Genomic DNA, 26813 nt, shown 5'->3' with positions numbered 1-26813 from the left:
AAAAAAAAAAAAAAAAAAAAGAAGAGGTGAACCCATTCAGGCCAGCCCTCACATGGGGCCTGGGACATCATTATTAACTATCCATTAAATATTTTTTAAAGAAAGAGTGAATAAAGGATTGGTAAGTCTACGGTCACTGCTGATGCAAATGGGAGCTGGAGTCTTTGCGAGACTGGGAGCAAAGGGGTTCGTAACTCTGCCATTGTGAAATTGATTGGACCCAAGACCGGTATGAAAGTTCCTTGTCTGAAGGGAGCAATCCTTAAATCCCCCATATGGTTTAAATGTAATTTGTGTCATTGTGAAGGAGTACTGGCAATGCAGGCGAATTCATTAGGCCAAATTGGGTTCGCTATGCTCGACAGTAACGTTTCTGAAGATGAAGTTCAACCTTTGCTGGAGAGCTAAAACAAATGAGTTTCTTAATAGCTGCCCCACTTAGTCTGAGTGTCTTAGGAAGCTTAATGTTTTTAATGTCTCTTCTTTTTCACTATACTTCACAGTCCATCTAACATTGCTTCTTCTGGTAATATTTTTATATGAGGTTGAGTTCTATCATGTTCATAAAATTATGATCAGGCCTGTTTTTAGAGTAGAAGCTTTTCTAGGGCAAGGATTATATCCTTTTGGTTTAGTTTTGCATATTGACAAACACCATGCCTGGCATATGTCATTGTTTAAAATATTGCTGTCATAGTTCTGGCTTTAAAAAGAACTTCCCCGAGACACTGGCAGACTGCCAGCAGAGACCATGCTGGGGTGTGGTGTATTTGGTGGGCAGAGAGGCTTTGGTATGTGGGAACATCCTTGTGCCCAAGTACCCCGAATTTACCCTGGGATTTCAAGATCTCATTAGGAAAACTACCAATTACATGGTTGGTTGCTCTGTTATTCCAATGAAGAGATTATTGGAATGATATTTCATAAATCTAGATCTATTATCGAATATGTCCAGACATACATGCCAGCCCAATTTACAAGCCCATATAAAACCAGAGAAAACTTGGCACAGCACTGAAAAAATGTGAATTTAAAAAATCATTTACAGTAAGCTGAAAAACAGTGGTTATGCCAACTGTTAATAAAGCATGCTTGCTTTTTCAATTAATTTCTAAAGAATTTGACTTTTAAAAACAAATTAAAAGCCCAAAATGGGCTGTGAAAAGTTGTTGTCTTTTGGCTGACAGGTTTTCAACGTAACAGATATGTTTTGTGAATTGTGTTAAAGTTATGTCTCAAGGTATTTCCTGCACATGGGCCAGCCCCATCTGTCATTTGGAGGGGATCAGGCTCCCTTGCCAGAGGCCTATTTTCTGCTTGTGGGCCCATTATCTCCCTGGTCTGGTGCAGAGCAGCCCCGGAACACAGGTGCATTCTTGACTAACAGAGGGCAGTTGGCAGCTACCAGTGCCTGTCTGTTTTTGGATCTTACTTGACAAGTTAGTATTAAAAGACTCAGATTTTGTTGCTCAAGGGATGATTTACTTTTCCCTTGAAAACCGTAACACCTCAGTGCATGTCAGACTCCCCAAACATGTGGCCTGACTAGTTCTGGTTTACTTTTTAGGCATCCTTAACAAGTTCACCAAAACTTTGACAATGGATATTCTTAATTGGCAACTTCTGCTGAACCAGATAAAGAACACACATGTATGCATTTATTTTTGGTTTTGGGGTCTTTGTTTGTTTGTTTGTTTGTTTTAGACAGAGTCTTGGTCTGTTGCCCAGGCTGAAGTGTAGTGGTGCAATCTCAGCTCACTGCAACCTCGGCCTCCCAGATTCAAGCAATTCCCCTGCCTCAGCCTCCCGAGTAGCTGGGACTATGGGTGTACACCAGCATGCCTGGCTAATTTTTGTATTTTTAGCAGAGACGGGGTTTCACCGTGTTGGCCAGGCTGGTCTTGAATTCCTGACCTCAGATGATCCACCCACCTCAGCCTCCCAGAGTGCTGGGATTACAGATGTGAGCAACTGCACCTGGCCAAGAACACACATGTATGTATTTAAATAGATCATTAATAAAATCCCGGGGATCAAATAGAATTGGATATGAAATTTATTTAGGTAAAATGTTTTTCAACATCCTAGGTTTTTCAAATACAAAAGACTTAAACTGCTTCCCTAAAAACATTTTATTAAAAGTCAAGTACACTTAAAACTGAGAAAATTTTAAAAATTAATCTTATGTTCATATGATTTTTCTAAATAATAGCTTGATCCAACCCTGTGCACTCAGAAAAACATATGTATTTTTTTTTCCGTGGTTTGCTTACATTTTTAAGGACTTGATGCATCCTCATCCCCACTTTTTTGTACATTCAACGGAATGACCAAGCTGTTGGTTATTCAGGGCAACTTTGGGGCTGTCTTCTTCTAGAACTGAACACTATTTTGTTACATCTTTGGTGGCCAGTGCATTCATCTGTTAGATGAATTTTTTTCCTGATTGCATGTGGGAAGTAAAAACATTTCTTGGGTATCAAAATGACAGTGATGTAAGAAAACCAGGGGTAACTTGAGCTCCCTCACTTCCATTTTAAGATTGACCTTTAACTTGCTAGATGGCATGGAGCAACTTTAGCTGCAGATGGCCTTCTCAGAGATGAATGCCCAGAGAGGCTCTGGTTTAAGGGGTGGCGGGAGCAGTGAGAGCCACACCAGGGTGTCTTGTTCACGAACCTGCGTCGTGGAACTGCATTTGTCCTCTTTGCCTGGGCTCTGAGAGTGGAGCCTGGCAGCCACCTGGTGTTTATAACTGAAGTCGGCTGCATGCAGCGCTCGTGGGACCTATCTCTACCCTAACGGGGAAATGAGACAAAAATAATTGAAGGGTATTTGGCTTGGTTAAGTGGGCAGAAGTGTCCTCATCAAAACAACTTTGAAGACCTGCTTTGTGTGTGGGTGCAAGTGGGTGTGTGGCCCTTAACTTGTTCACAAGGGACAGCAACAACAAGGAATTATCCAAGCTTTCTCATTGAGAGTGATCGTCCAGGCAAACCCTCTCTTTTAGTTACGCAAACAACACTGTTGCAGCTTCAGGTTGGACAGACCTATTCTGGGGTTCCTTGACTGCTTTCTGGACGCCCTCACTGAGCCAGTCGGTGGAAGTGAAAGATGAGTGATTTTGAAGAATGGATTTCCGGGACATATAGAAAAATGGAAGAAGGCCCTCTCCCTCTGTTGACTTTTGCTACAGCTCCGTACCACGATCAGAAACCAGGAACAAGTGGATTACGGAAGAAAACCTATTATTTTGAGGAAAAGCCATGCTATCTGGAGAATTTCCTCCAAAGTATATTCTTTTCCATAGACCTAAAAGATCGCCAGGGATCATCACTGGTGGTTGGTGGAGATGGGAGGTATTTTAATAAATCAGCAATAGAAACAATAGTGCAGATGGCAGCTGCCAATGGGGTGGGTATATGATAAGTATTGTTATGTTTCTGGCTCTCCAAATAACCTCTTAATTTTACAGAGTTATATAAAGTACAAGGATTTATATGTGTTATACACTTCAATTCTACTAACATCTAGTTACGATTCATTGTAACTTCAGAGATTGTATATTGTGAAAATACTTCAGAAATTACATTAGCCACACTGCAATACAGGAATGTTAAGTTCAGCTTCTTATGTATTATGCTCTGTTCTGGTGTTTGACAAAGTACCTGTTGCTTTTTAGACATATAAAACACACTCCGGTCTTAAGCTGTTTTATCTACATTCTAACTAGCTTCAAGGGGCGCCCTGTCCTATGTAAGAGGGCTCTACTGAATGGTGGGGAGAAGAGGATTTTGTTTTCTTTCAATGGCTTTCTTGTTGAAGTTCAGTCACTTGTCAAACAGGAAAACAAAAGCCAGGGCATGCTGTTGTTTATGGATCCTGGTAGTCATGCAGAAATGCTAGGAGGAGGTTGGAGACTGTTAGGTGTGAGCCTTTCGAGAGGACCTGTTACAGGGGCACCTGCTTATAACGACCTTGGACACAAAGAAGCCCTGTGCATGGTGAATTTGTGCAGCAGGGTAGCGATAATAACTCCTGTAAGGCTATAGTATAAGGAGGCTCTGCTAAACCTCTGCGTCGTGAAAAACCGTGTTAGCTGGATTAAGCAAATGAGAAGGAATATTGTACCAGAAAGCATTGATCTTGATAATCCAACAATTCATACAGCCCACTGAGGTACAGGAAGGTGGGCATCAGGACATTGATGTTTTTGCTCTGCAAATTCCTCTGTGGGACCAAAAATATATTTTTAGTGGTGTTTTAGATAATGATTAGCAATTAGTTGGAGCACATAGTCCTTCAGTACCCACAGATTTAAAATCTGTTGTTATTTCTTTTCTGGAAGAGATTCTGATTGTGACAAGATAAAACAGTATTGCAACTAAATGTGTTAGACATTCATTTTCAGTGTCTTTTCATAATATGCTGAGCAGGTACATTTGCAAAAGGCAAATTAAAACAAAGCAAAACAAAATAAAATGTTCCACCACACTAAAAGGTTTGTAGATCCTATTGTTTATAATGAGAGTTTTCCTGATACTCAGTTTCAGAATCTGAATGCCTCTCACGTAAAAGTTGCTGATAAAACACTCAAATATGAAATTATTATGAAGCATACACATTTTTAAAATAAAATGTGACATGCTGTAAATTTTTTCTTTGAGGAGAGCTGCAAAGGGAACGGTATTAAGATGCTTTTAATCTTCTGAGAGGGAACAAATGGAACATTATTTCTCCGCATATATCTAGACAGTTGAGTAGATCTAGTACACTGTCCCCTTTGCTGTGATATATTTGGCTTCATTTTATTTTTGTGTGGAGCTGAAGGATGTTGAAGAGGTGATAAGAATGTGTAATTCAGGCAGACCCTACAGACTTTCTCAGATTCTCCATCAGAAGTTTTGCTAAATAATACATTTAAATGGTAATAATTGGCTAAATATGGTAGCTGCCTATTTGTTAGAGCTGTGGCAGCCCAAGCAATATTTTCAGGTCTTTTCAAGGTGAGCTCAGAGGTGAGAGCCACCTTATTAAAAATAGCACTGCATTTAAAACAGTCATGATGAGCAACTGAATTGCTTAAAACATTTAGTAGACTGAGAACACTTCAATCTGTTGCACTTTAAACCTATGAGCTTCTAAAGGGTTAGATTTCTTCTCTTTCTAACATATGCTAAATTCTGACTGTTTTAACATGCCTTTGATTGTGGGTAGGACTGCAGGGAGGAAATCTAAAGGAAGGATAATTATTGCCACAGATTTTGACAAAAGTCAGTGCTCCTTCCTCAATTTAATTAATACCCACTGTGCCCAGAAGCTGATTCTTGGAGGGCCTTTCATCCCACTGAGATAAATGGAGATAATTTTATTTTTTTCCCTTTAACATACTTTATCTGGTGCATTTATGGGTTATAGAGTATAATTCATCTTTATTAGAAGTTTATCTTCATTTTTATTTATATAGAGCTCTCTGCTTTTAAATGATATTTTATTGCACAAAATAAGATGTTGGTGGGCCACTTTTAGAATTTTGATATCTCATTCAGTCCCCAGAGCTCTAAACTGAGAGGTAAGTTTAGAGGTAAGGGCAGAACCCATGTACACAATTACAGGACAAAGAAAATGGAACTTGGTTTTTTAATGAAACCTAAGAAAATACCAAGTCCTGTTTTCAAGTAAAATGAACATTTAAAGTTTACTCCCTGCCATGTTTGACTATTAGATGTTTGGAGAACAATAAGGTACCCATTTTGGTGGGAAGGCATGAGTCTTAAGGAAGGAAGTTGTGGAAAAGAAAGGCAGGCAGGGGAGGCCATTTGAGGATGGACTCTTAGTGCCAGGCTGAGGGAGTTCTCTCTAACCTGGGAGCCAGGAAAGGTAAAATAGCTATAAGATCAGATTTACCATTTTAACCATTTTCAGTATATGGCTCAGTGGCATTAGTTACGTTCACAATGTTGTAGAACCATCACCATTATCCATCTCCAAAAAAGTTTTTTTATTGTACTTTAGGTTCTGGGGTACATGTGCAGATCATGCAGGATTGTTGCATAGGTACATTCATGGCAAGGAGGTTTGTTGCCTCCATCCCCCTGTCACCTATATCTGGCATTTCTCCCCATGTTATCTCTCCCAACCTCCCCACTCCCCGCTGTTCCTCCCCTAGTCCCCACCAACAGATCCCAGTATGTGATGCTCCCCTCCCTGTGTCCATGTGTTCTCATTCCATGTCCCTACAAAGGACACGAACTCATTTTTTATGGCTGCATAGTATTCCATGGTGTATATGTGCCACATTTCCCTTGTCTAGTCTATCATTGATGGGCATTTGGGTTGGTTCCAGGTCTTTGCTATTGTAAACAGTGCCACAATGAACATACGTGTGCATGTGTCTTTATAATAGAATGATTTATAATCCTTTGGGTATATACCCAGTAATGAGATTGCTGGGTCTGGAGACAACAGATGCTGGAGAGGCTGTGGAGAAACAGGAACACTTTTACACTGTTGGTGGGAATGTAAATTAGTTCAGTCATTGTGGGAGACAGTGTGGCATCTCCAAAATTTTTTTTAAAAATCATCCCAAACAGAAACTCTGTACCCGTTACACAATCACTTCCCATTCCCACTCCCACCAGCCTCTGATAACCTCTGTACTAATTTCTGTCTTGATGAATTTACCTATTTTAGTTACCTCATAGGAGCAGAATCAGACAATCCTTGTCCTTTTGCATCTGGCTTATTTCACTTAGCATAATGTTTTCAAGTCTCATCCGGGTTGTAGAATGTGTCAGAATTTCATTCCCTTTTCTTGAGTAAAAAAATATTTATCCTTATGACCTGGCATTCACATGCAGAAAAAAAAAGAAAAAAAATTATCCTATATATGTCCTTCTAATCACATCCATATCTATTCATCTTTGAATATAGTGACCAATTCTTTAAAAAAATTTAAGTGTGGTAAAAAAGCATAATAACATTTATCATCTTAACTATTTTTAGGTGTACGGTTCAGTAATGTTAACAATACATTGTTGTGCAACATATCTCTAGAAATTTTTCATCTTGCCAAACTGAAAGTCTATGTCCCTTGAACAACAGCTCCCCATCTTTCCCTCTTTTGAGCCCCTGGTAACCACCATTGTATTTTGTATTTCTATAGTGTTGACTTCTTTAAATACCTCATGTAAGCGGAATCACACAGCATTTGTGTTTTGCGACTGGCCTATTTCACTTAGCATAATGTCCTCAGGGTTCATCCATCTTGTGGCATATGACAGGATTCCCCCCTCCCCCACTTTTAAGCCTGAATAATATCCCACTGTATGTATACACAACAATTTGTTCATCCATTCATCTGATGATGGACGTTGGTGTTCTTTCCACCCTTTGAGTTTCATTGAGTAATACTGGTATGAACATTGGTGGTTAAGTGTCTAAGTCCTGCTTTCAATTCTTCAGGTATATACCTAGAAGTGGAATTTATGGGAAGGTTTTGGAGTCAGAAAAGGGACACAGAATTATGGTTTAGAAAGATGAACTAGATGGGCTTGAGTAGCCAGAGGGATCCAGCCAGGGTCGAGCAAGACAGATTCACGTGGGAGAGAGGCAGGGGAGACTGAGTTAGGAGCTGTTGCAGTGGTCCAGGCATCTTTAAGGGAAGGAAGGTAATAGAGCAGTATCTCGCCTGTATCAGATCAGGAGCAATATTCCTGAGAGTGATTCCCAAGAAAGAGCCTGATCTGGAATGAGAGTTCTTCCACCAGATGTACCTCTTCTTGGGCTCAAGAGAGAAACTATCTTGCTTCTATCTCTCGACTCCCCTTCTTACTCTTACCCCTGGCATAATCCCCTCAGCTTCGAAGCATTGCACATCTCACCGTAAGGAATTGTAGAATTAAGGGGTGACTTGGGTGATATAGCATAATATCATCAGCCTCTCCTTCCACACCAAGTACAATCTCTATAAAAATTGGTGTGCTTGATGTGTAAGTACAACTTGACAAGCCACCCCTAAACCCCTTTTATGGAAATTCTGGAATTGCCTGAACATAGGCTTTTATTCTCATCACAACCACACCTGGAAACTGCTGGAAGGTGAAATGTCACTGTGTTGAGTCAGGAGGTTTCAATACTTTCCCCTGCTGTGGCCACTAATGTGCTGTGTGGCCTTGTCATGTCATCTGTTAGTGTCTGCCATAGCACCTTTCCATTAATGCTTGTTATTATTCCTGCTGGATGGAGGCAAGAATAAATGAATGGGCAGGATCGTGTTAACTTTGGACCTCAGCTTCCTCATGTTTGCAGTGGTACTTGGGAGGAATAAATGTGGGAATGGATCAAAAGTGCCATGGGATGTAGAAAACACTCTGTAGTTCAGTAACAATCATCAGTATTGATTCCGGAGGAATCTGCAGTTCCTACTTACAGCATCTACCCTGGTGGTTACCATTTCCTGGGGAAGGCAGGATATAACCAATATATTAGGGCAGCTACAACAAAAATTGTTCAGAGATCAACATAGGAGAACCAAGAGATTACTGAAGTGAACCAGATGCTTCCTTGGAGGTGGTTGGTAGTGGAGTGGTTGACAGTTTTCAATGAGCTATGGAAGGCTGGCAGAGCCAACAGTCCCAGAGAAACCTCCCAAGGGAATCCAGGTATCTCATGGACATTTTCAACGTTAGAAACATATCTTCTACCACCAAGTTGTTTCTGCAATCATATTTATCTTGGGTGAGGCAAAAAGCAAGAACAAATGCACAATTTAAAAAACATCCCTGTTTTTTTTTTAAGAGGAACTGATAGCACCTCTTCCTTCTTTTTCAACTTGAGTCATGTTGAAATGGATATAAATTACTGTCATTTTAGCAAAAAAGATTTAGGAGCAGTACCGATACCATCTGTAAGAGATACGGGAAGTGTCCCACCTGTCGCCCTTTCATGAAGGTCGTTCTGACTCGTTTACTCAGGAATAACTCCAGCATTCTTGTCTTAGGCCCAGGAGGTAACCCAGGTACACTGTAACATTAGCAGGTGTGTCTTGCTTTGAGGAAACCCACTATATGAAAAAACCAAGCTTGACTGGAAAAATAAATTGATGAGTAATTTTTCAATAATCTTGATATAAAATTTGCCCTTTTTACTTAAAAAATTTTTTTTTTTTACTTTAAAAAAGCCTTTCCTCTGGGTAGAATCCCTTTAACTAGCTAAACCTGTATCTTTTCTCCCATTGTGAACTGAAAGTATGACCGATTGGATAAAAACGTGGGCTTTCTCATAATCTTTCAATGCATCCAAATTGTGAACCCGATCTGGAAAAGTACTTTTTTAATATGCTGTGTTTTCATGCCGAGCCTTAGAGCACACACAGACCACATACTCTTCTAAAACTACAAAGTCCCAAAAACCATCTGAAGGAATTTGTTCAACCTTGCTGATTCTACTGCAGTAATATGGTAGAGACAGCCAAGCTGTAAATTTTTATTAAATAAAATCTTGTCTTGTCCAGCAGAATATTTTTTTTTTCGTCCATCTGCCTGTTGTCCTGGTATTTCTGAGCAGTGACTCTGGGTGTATTGATGTTAAAGAGTGTGTTCTGGATTTCTTCTCCTAGATTGGTCGCTTGGTTATTGGACAGAATGGAATCCTCTCCACCCCTGCTGTATCCTGCATCATTAGAAAAATCAAAGCCATTGGTGGGATCATTTTGACAGCCAGCCACAACCCAGGGGGGCCCAATGGAGATTTTGGAATCAAATTCAATATTTCTAATGGAGGTGAGTTTGCTGTCATTTTGAGGACAGGCAAGTTTATATTTAGTAGGATAAACTAATACCTGGAGCCTTGGGACAGCAGGGTTTGGTTCTGATCCTTTGCAGGGGTAGAGGAGGTGCTCTTTGCTTCATTTTGATGACAGTAAAATGCTTCTCGTTTGACTGTACCTGAATATGAAGAGCCATGCACAAATCTTCCTTAACATGATATTTTCTTTTAGAAAAATCTTGCTACTTTGCTGGCTGAATGATGAAATGGTAGATGTGCCAGTGAAGAGGAAGTGATGAGCTTTGGATTGTATTTCCACGTGCGCTGCACGAAGTGACCTGCTGTTTGCTGTTTGGTTTTCAGGTCCTGCTCCAGAAGCAATAACTGATAAAATTTTCCAAATCAGCAAGACAATTGAAGAATATGCAATTTGCCCTGACCTGAAAGTAGACCTTGGTCTTCTGGGAAAGCAGCAGTTTGACCTGGAAAACAAGTTCAAACCCTTCACAGGCATGTTTACTTTCCTCTTCTTTCTGCCTACTCCTATTTCCAAGTTAAGCAATTTTCCTTTCAATGTTTTAATAGAGGGCCTTCAGCTTTGGAAATATTTCCTTGAGTGGTTTGTAAGCTTTTCAAGTGTTAGTTAATTAACAAGTCTGGAATTAGGTTTGAGACTCCCTGGGCCCTGCTAAGGATCAGCTTCATGACATCGGGTAAGTCATTTCCAACATTCTAGGCCGTTTTCATGCCTTGACTAGAAGACCTGTAAGATTACATTCATAGTTAACTTGTATTGACATGTTGCTACCTGCCAGGGTCTTCACACACATCAATCCAATTTATTCTCACAGTAGATCTGTCAGGGTGGTATTGTCAGCATTCACTATTATAGATGAGGAAACGAAGCCTGAGAGATGTTAAGTAACAGGCTCAAGATCACAGTCAGTGAATGGTAAAACCAGGATTTCAACTCAGGTGTGAATGATTCACAAGCCTACACTTTCTGTTTTATTTTCTCTCATTCGGTAAAATCAATCAGACCATGTTGGAGGGACTAAGTTGAAACTCCCTACATAGGCAGCTGTGGCTAACATTTTGTTGTTGAATGCCAGGTATTGTAATAATTAACAGAATATTTATAAAATTATTCAGATTAATAAAATAAGGATGAGATGGTTGGCAATGTACTTGCGTTTTGACTTTGGCCTAATATGTACTCTTCCTTCTGGACCACAACTTTATGGAATGCATTTTATTAGTTAATTAGTTCCTGGCCAAAGGATGGATTGCACTTTTTGTTTGAACCTACTCATTGAGAGCTGACAGTTGCATCCTATCAAAGATAAAGTGGCACTTTGATGCATCTTGAAGATGCTCTTGAGGTTCAGAAGATACTAGTAGAGAGTTTCTTAAACTCTTCCTATTTTGAAAATGTTCAGAGCCCCTGAATGTCCAAATTTTCAGAAACTCCAAATATCCAACATTTTTGAAAATGTTCAGAACCCCTGAATATCCAAAAAGAACAACAATACTAAGTTCTTATATTTGTTTTATTACTTAAACAGTACATGTGAAAAGTGATTCATTAAAAAATTTTGTTTTCCACTTAGTACCATGAAGTCTTGAAGACAATGGACTTACTTAGAAAAAGAAAAGGAAAGAAAAGTAGGCATTACGTTTTCTGTTATCAGTAACACCAAAACACCATTCACCTCTCAAGATGATGAATGGGGAAGCACTGTGGTGGCAGAGCAAAATTTATACAACCTCTGTAGGAAATCCCGTGTGCCTCATTCAAGCTGAGTGGACAAGTTCCTTAACCCTTCACATGTTGCGTTTGTCTATCAAATAGGACTAATAACATTTACCTCTCAGAAAAATTGTTAGTATTGGATATCATTTAACAGTCCTAGCATTACTGGAGCTGTTCAATCATTGTCCTTTTAAAATAGTGATTGCAGGTTTACAGCAATATAATCACTTAAAAATATAATATTTCTAAATGTATTTAGTCCTTCCATTTTTTAATGTTGCTTGTTCTCACAGTGGAAATTGTGGATTCGGTAGAAGCTTATGCCACAATGCTGAGAAACATCTTTGATTTCAGTGCACTGAAAGAACTACTTTCTGGGCCAAACCGGCTGAAGATCCGTATCGATGCTATGCATGGAGGTATATAGTCATTTCTTTTCAATTCGCATCTCTCAAGGATAGGAAGTTGCTCTTTTCGGTGTGTCATGATGCTTTAACAAGCCTTTTCTCAAGTCTCTCTGATGGTTTTAAAATAGAGTTATTTTGCAACCAGAGCAATATTCACACAGATAAAAATCTATTTGTATGTAGCAAAAACAGCAGAGACACTACCCATGGTAAGCTCAAGTGAAGGTCAGCGTTTCCACATTAAGCATCAGTCTCTGAGTAACATGCAACCACTGTTGTGGACTCTCCCTCCCCCTCAGAAGATACCTTACATTCTTGCTGCACACCCCCATGTATTTCTGAGAGGGCGGTCATTTGGGAGATGTGGTAAACACATTCTTGAGTCCCCCCACCCCCACTCACCTGCCCCCACACGCTCCTCTTCTTAGAAGAGGACAAGAGCAAGCTGAGGATTAAATTCAACAGGATGTGTACAGACCTCTCTTCTTCCTCCGTGTGTTGTGTAGTCAAGTCCATAGCGAGGGCAGCCATTGCTGTGAACCAGAACCATGAAGTTTTCTCAGACATGTAGGTATATGAGAATCCCTGAAACCTATACACACACGTCTGCCTGGTTGGAGAAGCATTTCCACCCGTGATGGGATGCAATTCGGGGCTTCCTGTGACACTGCAAACCACAGTTAGAGAGTCTTCTCCTGGGGAGCTAAAATCATCCATCCTTGGAACTTCTCCCCTTGGGTCCTAGCTGGCCTCTGGACTCCCACAGAATGGATCTATTTCCTTACTCAGACGAAAGCGATTCTGTCATTTTAAACCATTCAACAGATGTGTATTGGATACCTGTAACATGCATCCTTGGGAAATAGGCAGGGACTGGGCAGATTACTTTCTTTAAATAATGTGCAATGTTTGGGGAGACAAGATGGGTGAAAAAGTAACCCCTGGGCTGGATGTGGTGGGTAACCCCAACACTTTGGGAGGCTGAGGTGGGCGGATCACAGGGTCAGGAGTTTGAGACAAGCCTGACCAACATGGTGATACACCATCTCTACTAAAAATACAAAAATTAGCTGAGTGTGTTGATGTGAGCCTGTAATCCAAGCTACTCAGGAGGCTGAGACAGGAGAATCGCGTGAACCCAGGAGGCAGAGGTTGCAGTGAGCCAAGATCATGCCATGGCACTCCAGCCTGGTCAACAGAGCGAGACACTGTCTGAAAAAAAAACTAACCCCTGCCAAGCCAACAAAACGAGATTTAGAATTTCAAGTATTCTCTCTGAAGTTGTAAGAAGGCATAATTTGACTAGGGGTTTAAAGAAAGGTTTCCTGGAGGAAGTGGCAGCCAACTCAGTTCTTATGAAAGAAAGATCTAGAGTGATGAAAAATCAAGCAGTGGTTATTCTCATGGAGTTGGTGGCTGTGGCAGAGGCACAAAGGCCTAAAAATTGATGTCACAAGGACAGGCCTGGGCTGGCTGGAGAATGGGGCTTGTGAGGGAGGTATTGGGTAAGAGGAGCTTGTCAGGAGGTAGACTGCTTTTCTCCAGGTCTTTCAGCTGTTCCTCTAATGCGTTCATTTCTGTAGCCTTCACAGCCCTGGCTGCCTTGACCTCATTCTGTAGTGTGTCAATAACCTGCTTAACAGGTGACCCCTCGTTGGACACACTCTACAGTGTTCTGACCTCTGGGGCATGTACTGTTTTGGGGTTAGAGTACCTTCCTTGGTGAAAATATTCTCTCAGCCTTTCTGAGATGTGTGTTCTTGATAGTTATGCAAAATGTCACTGTAAACATAAATAACTGGCTTCTCCTGTTGTTTGGTGGTGGTGGTGGGTTTTTTATTTTTATTTTTTGAGACAGAATCTCACCTTGTTGTCCAGGTTAGAGTGCAGTGGCGTGATCTCGGCTTACTGTAACCTCCACCTCCCAAGTTCAAGCGATTCTCCTGCCTAGCTGGGATTACAGGTGCCCACCACCATGCCCAGCAAGTGTGTGTGTGTGTGTGTGTGTGTGTGTGTGTGTGTGTGTGTATTTATTTATTTTTTTAGTAGAGATGGGGTTTCACCATGTTAGCCAGGCTGGTCTCAACTCCTGACCTCATGTGATCTGTCTGCCTCAGCCTCCCAAAGTGCTGAGATTACAAGTGTGAGCCACCACACCGACCTGTTCCTGGTTTTTTAATCAGTTTGTCAGCTAGCTTGTCATAGTAGAAAAATACCAGCTCTGAATCCCAATTCCCACTCTTCCTAGCCATGTAAGTTTGGGCAAATGTCTTTACCTCAGAACACCAGCATTCCAATAAATCTGTAAACTGCAGGTGATAATCATAATGTAAACACTTACATAAGATATCTGCCAGGTATTGTTCTCAGTGCTTCATAATGATTAACTCATTTAATCCTTACATCAATCCTGTTAGGTATTACCCTCATTTTGCCGATGGAAGAGACTGAGGCACAGAAAGTTTAAATAACTTTCCCAAAGGTATTGTACAGCCAATGATTGGCAGAGCTGGGATTGGAACCCAGACACTCTGCTTCCAGAGTCCGGGCTCTGAAGCCTTAATCAGTACCACCTTGTGAGCTTTTCCGAAGGACTGAATGAGAAAGCACAGGTGTACAGTAGGGCCTTCATAATGGTTGGTTCCCTTTCCTTTCCCCACTTTGCCCTTCATGAACGGGCCCCACCTTTTCCAACATAATCTCTGATTGTTTCTTTCTAGAGAGCATTCTTCTCCAGTCAGCCGTATCTCTCCACTAGCCCCTGAACACATTTCACAAGTTCTTATTGTTTCTAATGATGCCATTCTTCTCCCCAGAATGCATCCACTCGCCCCTGAATCCTCACAGACTTTAAGGAGTTTTATTTTCTGATTTTGCATACTTTTATTTCATGCTATATGTAGTTGTGGGACCGTATGTAAAGAAGATCCTCTGTGAAGAACTCGGTGCCCCTGCAAACTCAGCAGTTAACTGCGTTCCCCTGGAGGACTTTGGAGGCCACCACCCTGACCCCAACCTCACCTATGCAGCTGACCTGGTGGAGACCATGAAGTCAGGAGAGCATGATTTTGGGGCTGCCTTTGATGGAGATGGGGTGGGTATAAATGCATTTCAGTGAACTCTGGTATAGGCCAGGCTTGATCCTGCAGATGGGGAAAAAGTGGGCTGCTTCTGCCAGACTATGGGAGTGACTGTCAAGGATCCCTCATTCTGACCTGAGGTCAGAACTAAATTACTAGAAGACCCTCTTGAACAGAAATAGGAGTCACTGAAATGAAACCCATGTATTTAATTTCAGGCATCCATACTTGATAACAGTGGTACGGTGATTAGGTTTTGGTTATGATGGAATGACTGGTATTTCATGAGCTGAGTGTGTTCTAGATACCTGTCTTAAGGTAGATTTCTGCTCTCTCTTTTTTATTTTTTTTTTTGAGATGGAGTCTTGCTCTTTTGCCCAGGCTGGAGTGCAGTGGCATGATCGTGGCTCACTGCAACTTCTGCCTCCCAGGTTCAAGCAATTCCCCTGCCTCAGCCTCCTAAGCAGCTGGGACTATAGGTGCGCAGCACCACACCCAGCTAATTTTCTGTATTTTTAGTAGAGACTGGGTTTTACCATATTGGCCAGACTGGTCTCGAACTCCTGACTTCATGATCCACCCAACTCGGCCTCCCAGTGTGCTGGGAATTCAAGCGTGAGCCACCGCACCCAGTGGTTTCTGCTCTTAACCAGCAGCTGACTACTTATATAATCTCTGGACAAGGTTTTGTCTTATACCCATTTATTCATTCACATGAGCTGAATATTGATGCTATATTTTCATTGCCTATATGAAGATGATATTGAGAGAATTAACATTTTATTCATTCTCTACAATTTAAATTTTTATAAATAAGCTGTTTTATTTACAAGGATGACTATGTACCAGATAAGGAAGAGATGTATCTTAGGTTTGTATTCCTGGTATCTCACTGATGGTAGGCACTGTTCACAATTACTTAGTTGAAGATATATTTTTGTTGTAGCTCGTGTTCTTAACTATCAGCTGGAATCCACTGTTTCCTGAAATAATTTTTCCCTTATCAAAAATTTGGGAAATTAAAGGGTTCAGCAGACATTATTTGGCAGTACAGCTTTGTGATGCAATGCATGCTGGGAGTGTTTTTCGGCCATCCTCCCAGTGACTGTGGTATACAGACTGTGGTACGCAGTCGACCCCGTAAACCTACCAAACTATGTAAACAGCCAATATTTCTTCTCTCATTGTATTTTCTCCTCCCCTGGGAAAAAGATGATTGGTTCCAGAGTCTGGAAAAAGTCTAGGAGGTTAAAGTTAGCTGACCTCTGGAGGGAGAACAGAGGACTCAGCTCAAAAGGAGGTTATGCTTGCACTTTAATTGAAAGCAGTTTTAACTCTTTGGCATGGAGGTGCCTTTGGCCCAGTGGTACTGTATAAACCCATAGAAAATAAAACCCAGTGTTAAAAATGCAGTATGGGAAAATGGATCAATGTTAAATTTTGTAGTTTTAAATGTATAAAACCTCCATGGAAGATACTTTGATTTCTTGTAGTTTGATTGAAAGGTCTTTCTTTGATCCTCTCTTCTCCCCAAGGATCGAAACATGATTCTGGGCAAGCATGGGTTCTTTGTGAACCCTTCAGACTCTGTGGCTGTCATTGCTGCCAACATCTTCAGCATCCCGTATTTCCAACAGACTGGGGTCCGCGGCTTTGCACGCAGCATGCCCACGAGTGGTGCCCTGGACCGGTAGGTCTCTCCATTCCCTTGGCCTTCTTGTCTTGAGTGGTCCCAGTCTTCACCAAACTCTTCACTGTGTCTGGAACATGTGTCCTTTCCTTTCAGCATGGGCATCTGATGCATAGTGTGTCCTGAGTGGTTTTTGGGTGAAGGGATGGGTGTTTTTTTCTGGATTCAGTGCCCCTCTCTGCACTCCCCTAGCACCCTAGGCCTCCTCCTCCTCCTGGCACTTATCCCACTGTGTTCTGGTAGCCTATTTGCTTGATGGGCTGCCCTGCTAGACTGTATACTTCTGCAGAGAAAGGACTGTCTTGTTCCATCCTGGACTCTGCCTGACCACAGTGTGCCTGGCATATAGTAGGGTAAACACACACAAACATAACATTAAAAAAAATTAATGAATGGTTGAGTTGAGTGTTAATGAATAACAATGGAAGTACTCAAGACAGCATTCTGGAGGATCACTTTCCTTTTGCAGTGTGTACAAAGTGTGGGCAAAAGAGCAGTATGAAGTAATTTTAGAGTTTCAACAGAACTGGATTGCTCACGCTCACACAAACACAGTGAATGTTTATATATCACTTCATTGTACAAAGGCTTTGAGGCGGCTTGTCAGATCACACTTGTAAAATTGAAAAAAATAAAAGTCATAACTGATGAGGACCAGGGAAAATATTAGTTAGAATATGTCAGGTGTGCAGGAAATGTTTGATGAATAAAAGGTAAAGGATGATGAATGAATGAATGAATGAGTAAAAGGTCAAGGCCAGGGAGGAAAGTAGGCTGTAATACATCTCTAGGCTCTTATAATAATAGCTAATATTTATTGAATGTTACCTTGTTGTAGACACTAAATATTTTACATGTTTTAATTCATTTAATTCTCAGACCAACCCATGAGGTAAATGCTGTATTTAACACCATTTTTCTGGTGGGAAAACTAAAGGGCGAAGAAGTAACTTACCTGAGGTTCCCCAGCTGGTAAATGGCTGACTCAGGATTTGAATCCAGACCCTTTGCTCCCATCCACTGGGCCACGCAGTCATTTCCTGTAGGAGGGGAGATGCTTATAGAATTGGTGCTGACTTTGCTTCAGCTAACAAGAAAATAGCGGCTAATACCCATATAGTGGTTTGTAGTTTGTATGGTGTTTTTTACATTCACCATCTCAATTGATCCTCACAGCAGGCCTCATTTTAAGGAAGAGGAAACAGAAAGTGAGGGAAGTTAACATATGAAAGCTAGCATTTGAGCTCAGTGCTTCTACCTCCAGGTCCTGCATTTGTAATTATGAGCTGGTTTGAGGCCACACTATCATAATTTAGGCCTTTCGGGTCCTGGAATACCTTCTGTGTCATGCAAGAACATTGTAATTCCAATGTTTGGAAAAACTGATAATCCACATACAGAATCACAACTGAAGTACCTCATTACCCAGATAAAAGTTTATTGTACTTTCATAGTTTTCAAAATCATAGATTTGATTTTTCCTCAAATTTCAAAATGCTAAGCTGGCATTGCTTTCCTGGAAATAAGGCAAACATTCTGGGAAGCAAATCTCACTCAAACAGTGAGTTTTGAGGTAACTTTTCAGGTAACGTTTTATGTTCAAAGGGAAAGAAATTTTTTTTTAGTCACTCAAAGGTTTTTTTGTTTTTTTTTTTTGTTTGTTTTTTTGAGACAGAGTCTTGCTCTGTCGCCACGCTAGAGTGCAGTGGTATAATCTCGGCTCACTGCAACCTCTGCCTCCCAGGTTCAAACGATTCTTCTGCCTCAGCCTCCTGAGTAGCTGGCACTACAGGCGTACACCACCACGCCAAGCTAATTTTTGTATTTCTAGTAGAGATGGGGTTTCACCATTTTGGCCAGGATGGTCTCAATCTCTTGACTTCATGATCTGCCTGCCTCGGCCTCCCAAAGTGCTCGGAATACAGGAGTGAACCACGGTGCCCTGCCTCAAAGGTTTTAAATAGTCTAAAGATACCTAGAGAGAAATAAAAATGAAAGACATGTTAGAAGGGCAAGGGAACTACTAATCAATGTGGGTGAAGCTGGTACAAAGGGGAGACCCCCATTGGGGCATCTCCCCTTGGAGGACTTCTGATGAGACAAAAGCAACATTGACCTGGAAGCTGAATACTGGGCAGTTGGTCATCCTGGCTTTTTGACCTTGGTCTGATCACATAACATTCTGGGCCCTGTTTCCTTCCCTGTAAAATGCTGACTGTTCAGACCCAGTATTTCATGATCCTGTGATTATAAGTGCATCAAAACATCATTCTTCTCTTCTTTATAGAATGATTATAGATGCAATCTCTATTCAAAATTTGGGTTTAAATCGCCCAAAAAGCAGCCCTGAACATTTACTACTGATTCTTCTTCTAAATATTAAACTCCAGGATCTGAATTAATTCTTTCTTCTTCCCCCTTCTTGAACCCACATATAATAGCCCATTGTGCACAGGTTTTCTCTTATGATTTTCCACCAATCTTAGAATTATGTATGACTCTGAGCAATGCTGAATGGGACCCTCGATTACAGTAACGATTGCCCTTTTCCAGCCCTCATGCGGCTATGCTGACAGTCCTGCTGTGATGTAACTTTGATTTCATGCCTTTGAAGGGTGGCTAATGCTACAAAGATTGCTTTGTATGAGACCCCAACTGGCTGGAAGTTTTTTGGGAATTTGATGGATGCGAGCAAACTGTCCCTTTGTGGAGAGGAGAGCTTCGGGACCGGTAAGTCACACTCCTCTGCTAGCGTTTTCCTCCCTGTAACCACTATTTCTAGTAAAAGCTTAGACTGCTAAGGTAGCACTGACGTAGCAACGGTGGCTGATGTGTCCTAAGTCAAGGCACAATTTATTTATAACAACGCTGATGAAGTGTACACATTTGCAAAGAGGTGAGCATATTTAGCCAGAAAGGCTAATTTTACTTCCAGAGGATCACAGCTACTGAGACAGGAAGCTTGGGGGCCTCCTCGGCAGCATGGTCATTGAGTCTATAGGGATTAAACAGAGCGATAAACAGATTTTTCTTCCTTTGGTGGTCAAAGAAACCTTTATAAATGTTTTCATTTCTGAGAAGAAATATGGTGGAGCAAGTCAGTTTTTTGTTTTTATTTGAGAAGGGGTTTTAGCACAGCATTAAATCTTTCTCTTTTATAGGCCCAAGTTTTCTATAGCAGAGTAATCAAGGCTAAATGAAGGAAGACCATGAGAGTGGAACTAAATTTTTAGGTCATCAAGAAATTAAAAATACATCCTTGTGCCTGAGGGTGTACGTGTAATTGTATTATATTAGAGTGAAAGAAGGGCACATGGTATTCTCGGGGATGACCCAAGACCTGTAGTCCCCGCTCTCTGTGCTCTCATTCCTACTCTCTGCTTGTCCAACTATTGACCCCAATTGCCACCTCCTTCATGACCTTCTCTGCTACCTCATGCTACCTGCATTGGTCTCTCTTCTCTAAACATCTGTCCAGGTGTGTGGCCCTTTCTCATGTACCACCCAGGTTATAAGGTAGCTAAGTGGCTGCATCTGTTCTCCTTTTATTCCCTCTACCCAATATTTTTCAGTAAATGCACTGATCTTGGTCCTATAGTACTCTACTGTCACCCTTCAGTGAAGAAAATATCAAAACCAAGCATTCTCTCAGCTTTGCATTTGAGCTGCTGTTCATGCGAGGTTAAACAGAACAGGACATTGATTTCATTTCCTTCTTATAAGTCTGGAGGTAGGTTGGGTAGAATGAGCTGGTGAATTTGAGGCACATATTTACAAAGTTCACAGCAACTTGATATTTTTGAGAGTGGCAATATTCCTTGGCAATGAATTGCCTTGATAGAATTGGAAGATATGAAGGAAGCTGGATGAGTCTCGGGGTTAAACAATTTCCACAACCAAAGCTAGATAATTTCCCAGAGTTGTAGGTCTTTAAATCAGAGATTCCAAGGCCACTGCTTAGTCCTTTTCTTCTTCATATAATGTGGTTGGTGCCACATTATTCCGAGGGACACTATGTGAATGCCCAATGAGCCTGTGAAGTGGTCTTCTCCCATGAAACTTCCCACAGTGTCATCTAGTTCAGGCCTGGTAGCAGTCATTCTTTATGAATGAATGGGACTCTTTATGAATGAATGTCTTTGAAGGCAGCACCTGTGTCAAAACCTTTGGTTTCCTGTGTACCTGTATCAGTGTTGAGCCTAGTGAAAAGATGAAAGTCTAGAGTCAGGTTTCTCAGAGCATGTGGGTATGTGGAAGAATACTAGTTTCATGAGAGGGTTCTAGGGGTCAAGAAAAATTGGGAAAATTGGACCATACTTCTCTATCTTGGATATTCACAATGATATTACCATTTGAAGATTCCAGAACATTCTGCTGTAAAGAATCCCATTAGTACGGTTTTGCCTAATCATAGTTAACCACTATATATAATAATTATGATGATATTATACACTATCATCACCTTAATTATTGTTATTATCATTTTATAGTATATACAGTAACATCTTTATCTTTTTTTTTGAGACAGTCTCGCTGTGTCACCAGGCTAGAGTGCAGTGGTACAATCTCTGCTCACTGCAATCTCCGCCTCCCGAGTTCAAGTGATTCTCCTGCCTCAGCCTCCTGAGTAGCTGGAACTACAGGTGTGCACCACCATGCCCGGCTAATTTTTGTAGTTTTAGTCGAGGTGGAGTTTCACCATGTTGGCCAGGATGGTCTCGATCTCTTGACCTTGTGATCCACCCGCCTCAGCCTCCCAAAGTGCTGGGATTACAGGTGTGAGCCACTGTGCCCCGCCAGTAATGTCTTTTTCCCCAGACCCATGTGGGAAGCCTTGGGCAAGAGGGATCAGAACCCCAGAGCCAAGTAGGAATCCCTGGTGCTGACTGACAGGAAACAGGCCTGAAGACAGGATGGCACAAGTTGCTTCTCTTACACGACAGGCCTTCAAATACAAGCAGCTGCTCTCAGGCCCTTCCTTCTTCAGGCTGTCCATCTTTGTTTCCTCCAGTCGTTCCTCTTCACATTGTTTATAGCCCCAGCGCCAGCCTCTAGGTGCTTCTGAGTTGACCAGTGCCACTCTTGGAAGGTGATGCACAGAACTGAGCCCAAATCTTTCAGGTTTGGCCTGGCAAGTGAAGATTAGGGTGTGGTGGTTATTTCTAGTGATTGGGACACTGCATTTTTCTTAATATAACTTTCCTTTATGTTAGCTTTTAGGAAGCTGCATAATACTATTTAACCCACATAAGGTTGTGGATAATTAAACCCTTAAAGTTTTTACCTAGAACTATTTGCCAAGGGAAGTCTCTCATGTTATGTTTGTGAAATTGATTTCTATGAACGAAAGTATCAGACTTTAGGCTATTGTTAAAGTTTGTTCTTACTTATTAACACATTCAACAAGTACGTAGTGCCAATTATGCTTTAATCATCTCTTTTATCCAAAGAGAGAATGCTCTTCATTATGAGGATAATCACAGCTCTTTCTCTCTCTCTCTGTCTTTGAAAAAAGAAAATTGTTGTGTAGTAATTTCTGAGATAAATGTTTAAACAGCCAGGCTGCATAGCCATGGATCTCCACCGTTGTGAACAAGTGCAGCTAGGTTTATTTAACTGAACTCCTGATCTTCTTCTTTACAGAGGAGTTAATTTTTAGCTACCATGTCCCTTGCTAGTGAATGTTTCCAACAGTTCTTTCTCAGGATAGACATTAGTGACTCTGAACTTTGAAACATTTGAATTCTGTAGCTTAACTGAGCACAGAGTGCTTTATTTCTGTGTTTTTCAAGGTGATAGCAGAGACAGTTTCTCAAAAATGCTTCCAAAGTGGGCTAAATCCCCTGATGATTGGCTCCTGTGGCACCACGTACCTCTTCTTTGTTGTACTTGTTGCAGCTGTGATTTTACAGTTACTTATGATGATTCGATTAATGTCTGTTGGCTCCACTAGACTGTATGTGCCATGAGGACAGAGATCTTATGTGTCTTATCCTAGATTACCTCCCATAAGACCAGCATAGAACAGGTGCTTAATAAACACTTGTTGAATGAGTTCATAAACACTATTCACTTGGCACCTTCCATTTAGACAAACAGATTCCTGCAGTTGGAAAAGAAAGACCTTTAAAAGCCATTTGACGTAAATTCCTGTATGATGCTGGAACCATAGTGACTGGTCAGTGCTTTCTGCCTTAACCACCCACCTCAATGGAGAATCCACACTTCACCTCTTGCAATAGTCTGGGACTCTTGGAATCACTCAGCATCACTCACCACAGTCCAGGGTTGGGAATACCAAGGTCTTATGTGGGAAGAAATGCACTTTCACAAAAGAAGTTTGCTTGCAAAGAGGTGCAAAGGAGTCTAACTTCAGGACTGGCCCACCAAGTAAAACAAACCACTAACATCTGAAGAACAAGTTTGCAATATTGCTAACATTACCAAGTATACATTAGTCTGTTAGTGCTGGAGGAGCAGCAACTTTCTCACCTGGATATGGTAACCACAGAAGCTTAGGACACTTCTTCAGAGATCAGCATTACTAACACCGGGAATAAATGGGGACCAGAACTAGACAGTATGAGCCTGTTGTTGTTGGTCGATCTCATGGCACAGAGCTGTTTTTTCTTCCTAACTGTGGATGATTATGTGCATGTTTATACGCAATGGCAGAGGGCAGACTGTCAGTTCTATCCCACGTTAGAATTCTTGGGACTTTGAAAGTGAAGTCACTGAATAGTATAGAATACCATGCTTTAGAACCCTTCCTCAGGAAAATAGGGGGCTTGGGAAAGAGGGGTGGGAAAACAGGTTGATGATGAACTTGGTATCACTTGGAGATATGTAAGTTATGATCCAGTCAGGTCTGGAGGTTAGCAATATTGTTTCCCTGTCCTACCTTTCAAGGTTCTAGGGCTAATACATCATGTAGGAGTGGTAACTTGAAGAATTAACAGCATTCATGCTTTGCAAATTCCTTTTAATGTTAGTTTCTTATGAGAAGTCTTTCATGTTTGTACATTTTGCATTGATTCGTTCCTCAAATGTTTATTGAACTTTGGCTTTATCCTGGATACTGAGTTAGACTCTGGGGCACATGGTGAACAAGGCCTTCTCATGGAGAGCTGCATGAATTCCAAGTGTGCAAAGCAGTGGAAGGTGAAGTACAGGGGTACTTCGGGAGCTTTATACTCAGGGTGCCTAAGTTGGTTCTGTGGTATAGGAGATCAGATTTTCTTTCTGGTTTTCTGCCCATTCTAACTTGCATAGCTATTGAGTACATTTCCCAGTAGGCAAAGCCTACAGGGGAAGATTATAGCACCCCATGTCTGGGTGGGACAGCCCCCCAGAGGCTGGAGTGGTCTGGAAAAGGCTTTCTGAGGAGCTCACCTTCCTTTCCAAGTGAAGTCATTTGTTCAGTAGAAGACAAAGAGAACAGGACTGCAGTCACAGCAGGTCACTTGGGCCTCCCAGCCAGTCAACTGGGGCCTGGCCATTCTTTGGGCAAACGTCTTAACAATTGACTTTGAGCCAACCCCTGTGGGGGGAGTACAACTCATAGTCTAGGGTAGGGCGTGATCACAGGGAGTGGTAGAAGCACAGAGGGCGTGGGGAGTGCATCTTGGATAAGAGTGAAGTTGAAAGTAATTGCAGGAGATGTTAGCCAGGCTAATGGGTGTATGGGGGGTGGGCTTTCCAGGCAGTGAGAACTGAATCTTCAGGGGGCTGGAGGAGAGAGAGAAACTGGCAGAAAAAGAAAGAGACAGACAAACACTGGTAGTTTCAGAGAACTCCATGCAGTTGTTTTTCAGCTGCCATGTCCCCATCCTCAGGCCTGTCACCTGGCAGGGGCAGAAGCCTGGACAGCTCCTGATATGCCCATACTGGTAAATGTAACCCAGTCCCTAAACTGTTAGCTCTTGGCTCCCTCAGGAATGGTTGACATTTTTCTTGGCTGAGACCCAGGGTGTGCCCTGACTGAGCCGAGTTTGTGCTTATCACAAGGTGCTGATTAGGCTGAAGTGAAGTGACAGGTGTTTGAAGATGCTGAAAGGGTAGAATTCCCATGCACTCAGTTGGTCCCTGAGCGAAGCAAGGCTGAAGAGAGACCCAGTGCAAAACCCACCACTGTCTTTCGTGCCAGCTGGGACTAGCAGTCCTTGCCCACAGTTTTCCCCTTCTCACAGTTTAATGAGTTTGGCTTCTTTTTCTTTCTAAAAATTAAAACATAGTGAAACAAATAATTTATGATGTTCATTATGAGAAAATAAGGAAGGAGGAGAAAAACACTGTAATCCCAGTGCCCAAAGGAAAGAGCATATTGGGTTATATTCTTCTATTTTCTTTTCCAGTATGTACAATCAAGGAGCATTATTTTTAAAAGCCTAATAAAGTCAGTGGAAAATGTAATAATTTTCCATAAAAGCCTTTTATTTTTTCCTTTATTCAAAACAGTATCTAGTAGCTACAGTATACTTCACAGTTTATAAAATATTTGTACTTGCTTTATCATAGTTTCTCACAGTTATGAGAGAAGTTAGCATTATTTCTGTTTTGCAGTTGAAGAAACTGAGGCTCAGAAAATGTAGGCAATTTGTCCAAATTCAAGTAGCTTATAAATAACAGAGCCTCACATTCAGATTTTCTGATTCTTAAGTATCAAGCTTTATCTACTGAGCCACAACTGCAAAAAGAATAGCTTTAGAAACACGTACATGCACCATTGGTATTTTCCACTGGAAACTTGCCGTCATTCATTAAAATCCAGAAGAAAATGAAATTTGCTCCACTTTCCTAAGTATTAATCTAATTACCTAGTTTTTGATACATCCAAGGTATAGTGAGTTGAACCAGAATATTCCAAGAGGCTGTGTGTTATACCATTGGAATTGGATATTTATGTTACCCAGGGCAGGTATTTTGTTTATAATATTAGGGGTATGATCTAGTTATCTCCAAGTAACTTGGCCAGAGTCAAGTAAGACTTTTAGATTTTATTTTCATTTCCACATAAAAGAAAAAATCAAGTTCCTTACTTAGGGCAGGAAAAAGCACAAAGGAACACTGCCTTCGATGCTTTCAGTCTGGCCAAAGGAGAAAAAAGAAAAAAAGAAAAAGAAGAAGAAGAAAAAAAAAAGAAGAAAGAAACCCAGTGGAGCACAGACAAACAATTCCAGGCTGTACACTGCTGTCATGAATTCCCAATATATTGGGGAAGCTGCCAGAATCTTGCTTCTCAGGATGAACTGTTGCCAAAACATATCATTTACAAAAGCCGTAAGAGCCAGAGAGCTAACTTTTTGCTCCTTAAAATAGCAGTAAAGGCAAATAAAAGTCTAAAGATAATAAAGTTAGGTAAACATTTTTAAAATATGTTATATAAAGCACTAAAAATATTGCCTACTATCTCTAGTTTTGCCAGCATCTGAGTTTTGAGGACTGTTAACTTCTAAAAGTAGTATCCCATTGAAGAAAAAAATCTTTTGAAAGAAAAAGTTATATATTTTTAAGAACCAAAAATAGAGTGTTAGAGTAAATTGATTGGTTGATTCGTTCACAGAGTCTTTCATATTAGTTATTTACATATTTCTTGTGCTATGCTAGTCACCAGACTTAATTACAAGGCTAAACAAGAGATGCCCCTAAAAAGTACACAGTGGGTAGAAAGGCCTACAAACAGATGGTTGAGAATTGAGGGGGCTGGCACCACCCCTGATGTTTTGGGCAGATTGCTGTAGGAAAAGAAAGAGAAGGGAGCTCATGACTGCCTAGGGAAGTTGGGAGCTAGTCTTAACATGGCCGGGTGCGGTGGCTTACACCTGTAATCCCAGCACTTTGGGAGGCCGAGGTGGGCGGATCACAAGGACAAGAGATTGAGACCATCCTGCCAACATGGTGAAACCCCGTCTCTAATAAAAATACAAAAATTAGCTGGGTGAGGTGGCGCACGTCTGTAGTACCAGCTACTCGGGAGGCTGAGGCAGGGGAATTGCTTGAATCTGGGAGGCAGACATTGTAGTGAGCCGACATCGTGCCACTGCACTCCAGCCTGGTGACAGAGTGAGACTCCATCTCAAAATAAAAAAAAGAAAAGAAAAAGAAAAAAAAGAGGA

At 41.2% G+C, this 26813-nt stretch overlaps 1 protein-coding gene across 4 annotated transcripts in view; it reads left to right on the top strand.

The window, feature by feature from the left end:
* The window catches only part of PGM1 (phosphoglucomutase 1), a 69224-nt gene that overhangs the window by 27432 nt on the left and 14979 nt on the right, over positions 1–26813 (top strand). For 3 of the 4 annotated variants that reach the window (XM_017541542.1, XM_017541544.1, XM_017541543.2), the window contains exons 2-7: positions 9620–9782; positions 10132–10278; positions 11815–11940; positions 14832–15022; positions 16544–16698; positions 19313–19428. In XM_017541542.1, the coding sequence (XP_017397031.1) occupies positions 9620–9782; positions 10132–10278; positions 11815–11940; positions 14832–15022; positions 16544–16698; positions 19313–19428 (898 nt within the window). Of the gene's footprint in view, positions 1–2708; positions 3415–9619; positions 9783–10131; positions 10279–11814; positions 11941–14831; positions 15023–16543; positions 16699–19312; positions 19429–26813 lie in introns of those variants that run through there. The other variant, XM_017541541.1, reaches the window with a different exon arrangement.

Source organism: Cebus imitator, unplaced genomic scaffold (assembly GCF_001604975.1).
Source record: "Cebus imitator isolate Cc_AM_T3 unplaced genomic scaffold, Cebus_imitator-1.0 Scaffold135, whole genome shotgun sequence".
NCBI classification, from domain to species: Eukaryota; Metazoa; Chordata; class Mammalia; order Primates; family Cebidae; genus Cebus; species Cebus imitator.
This window is presented reverse-complemented; position numbering and strand designations above follow the sequence as displayed.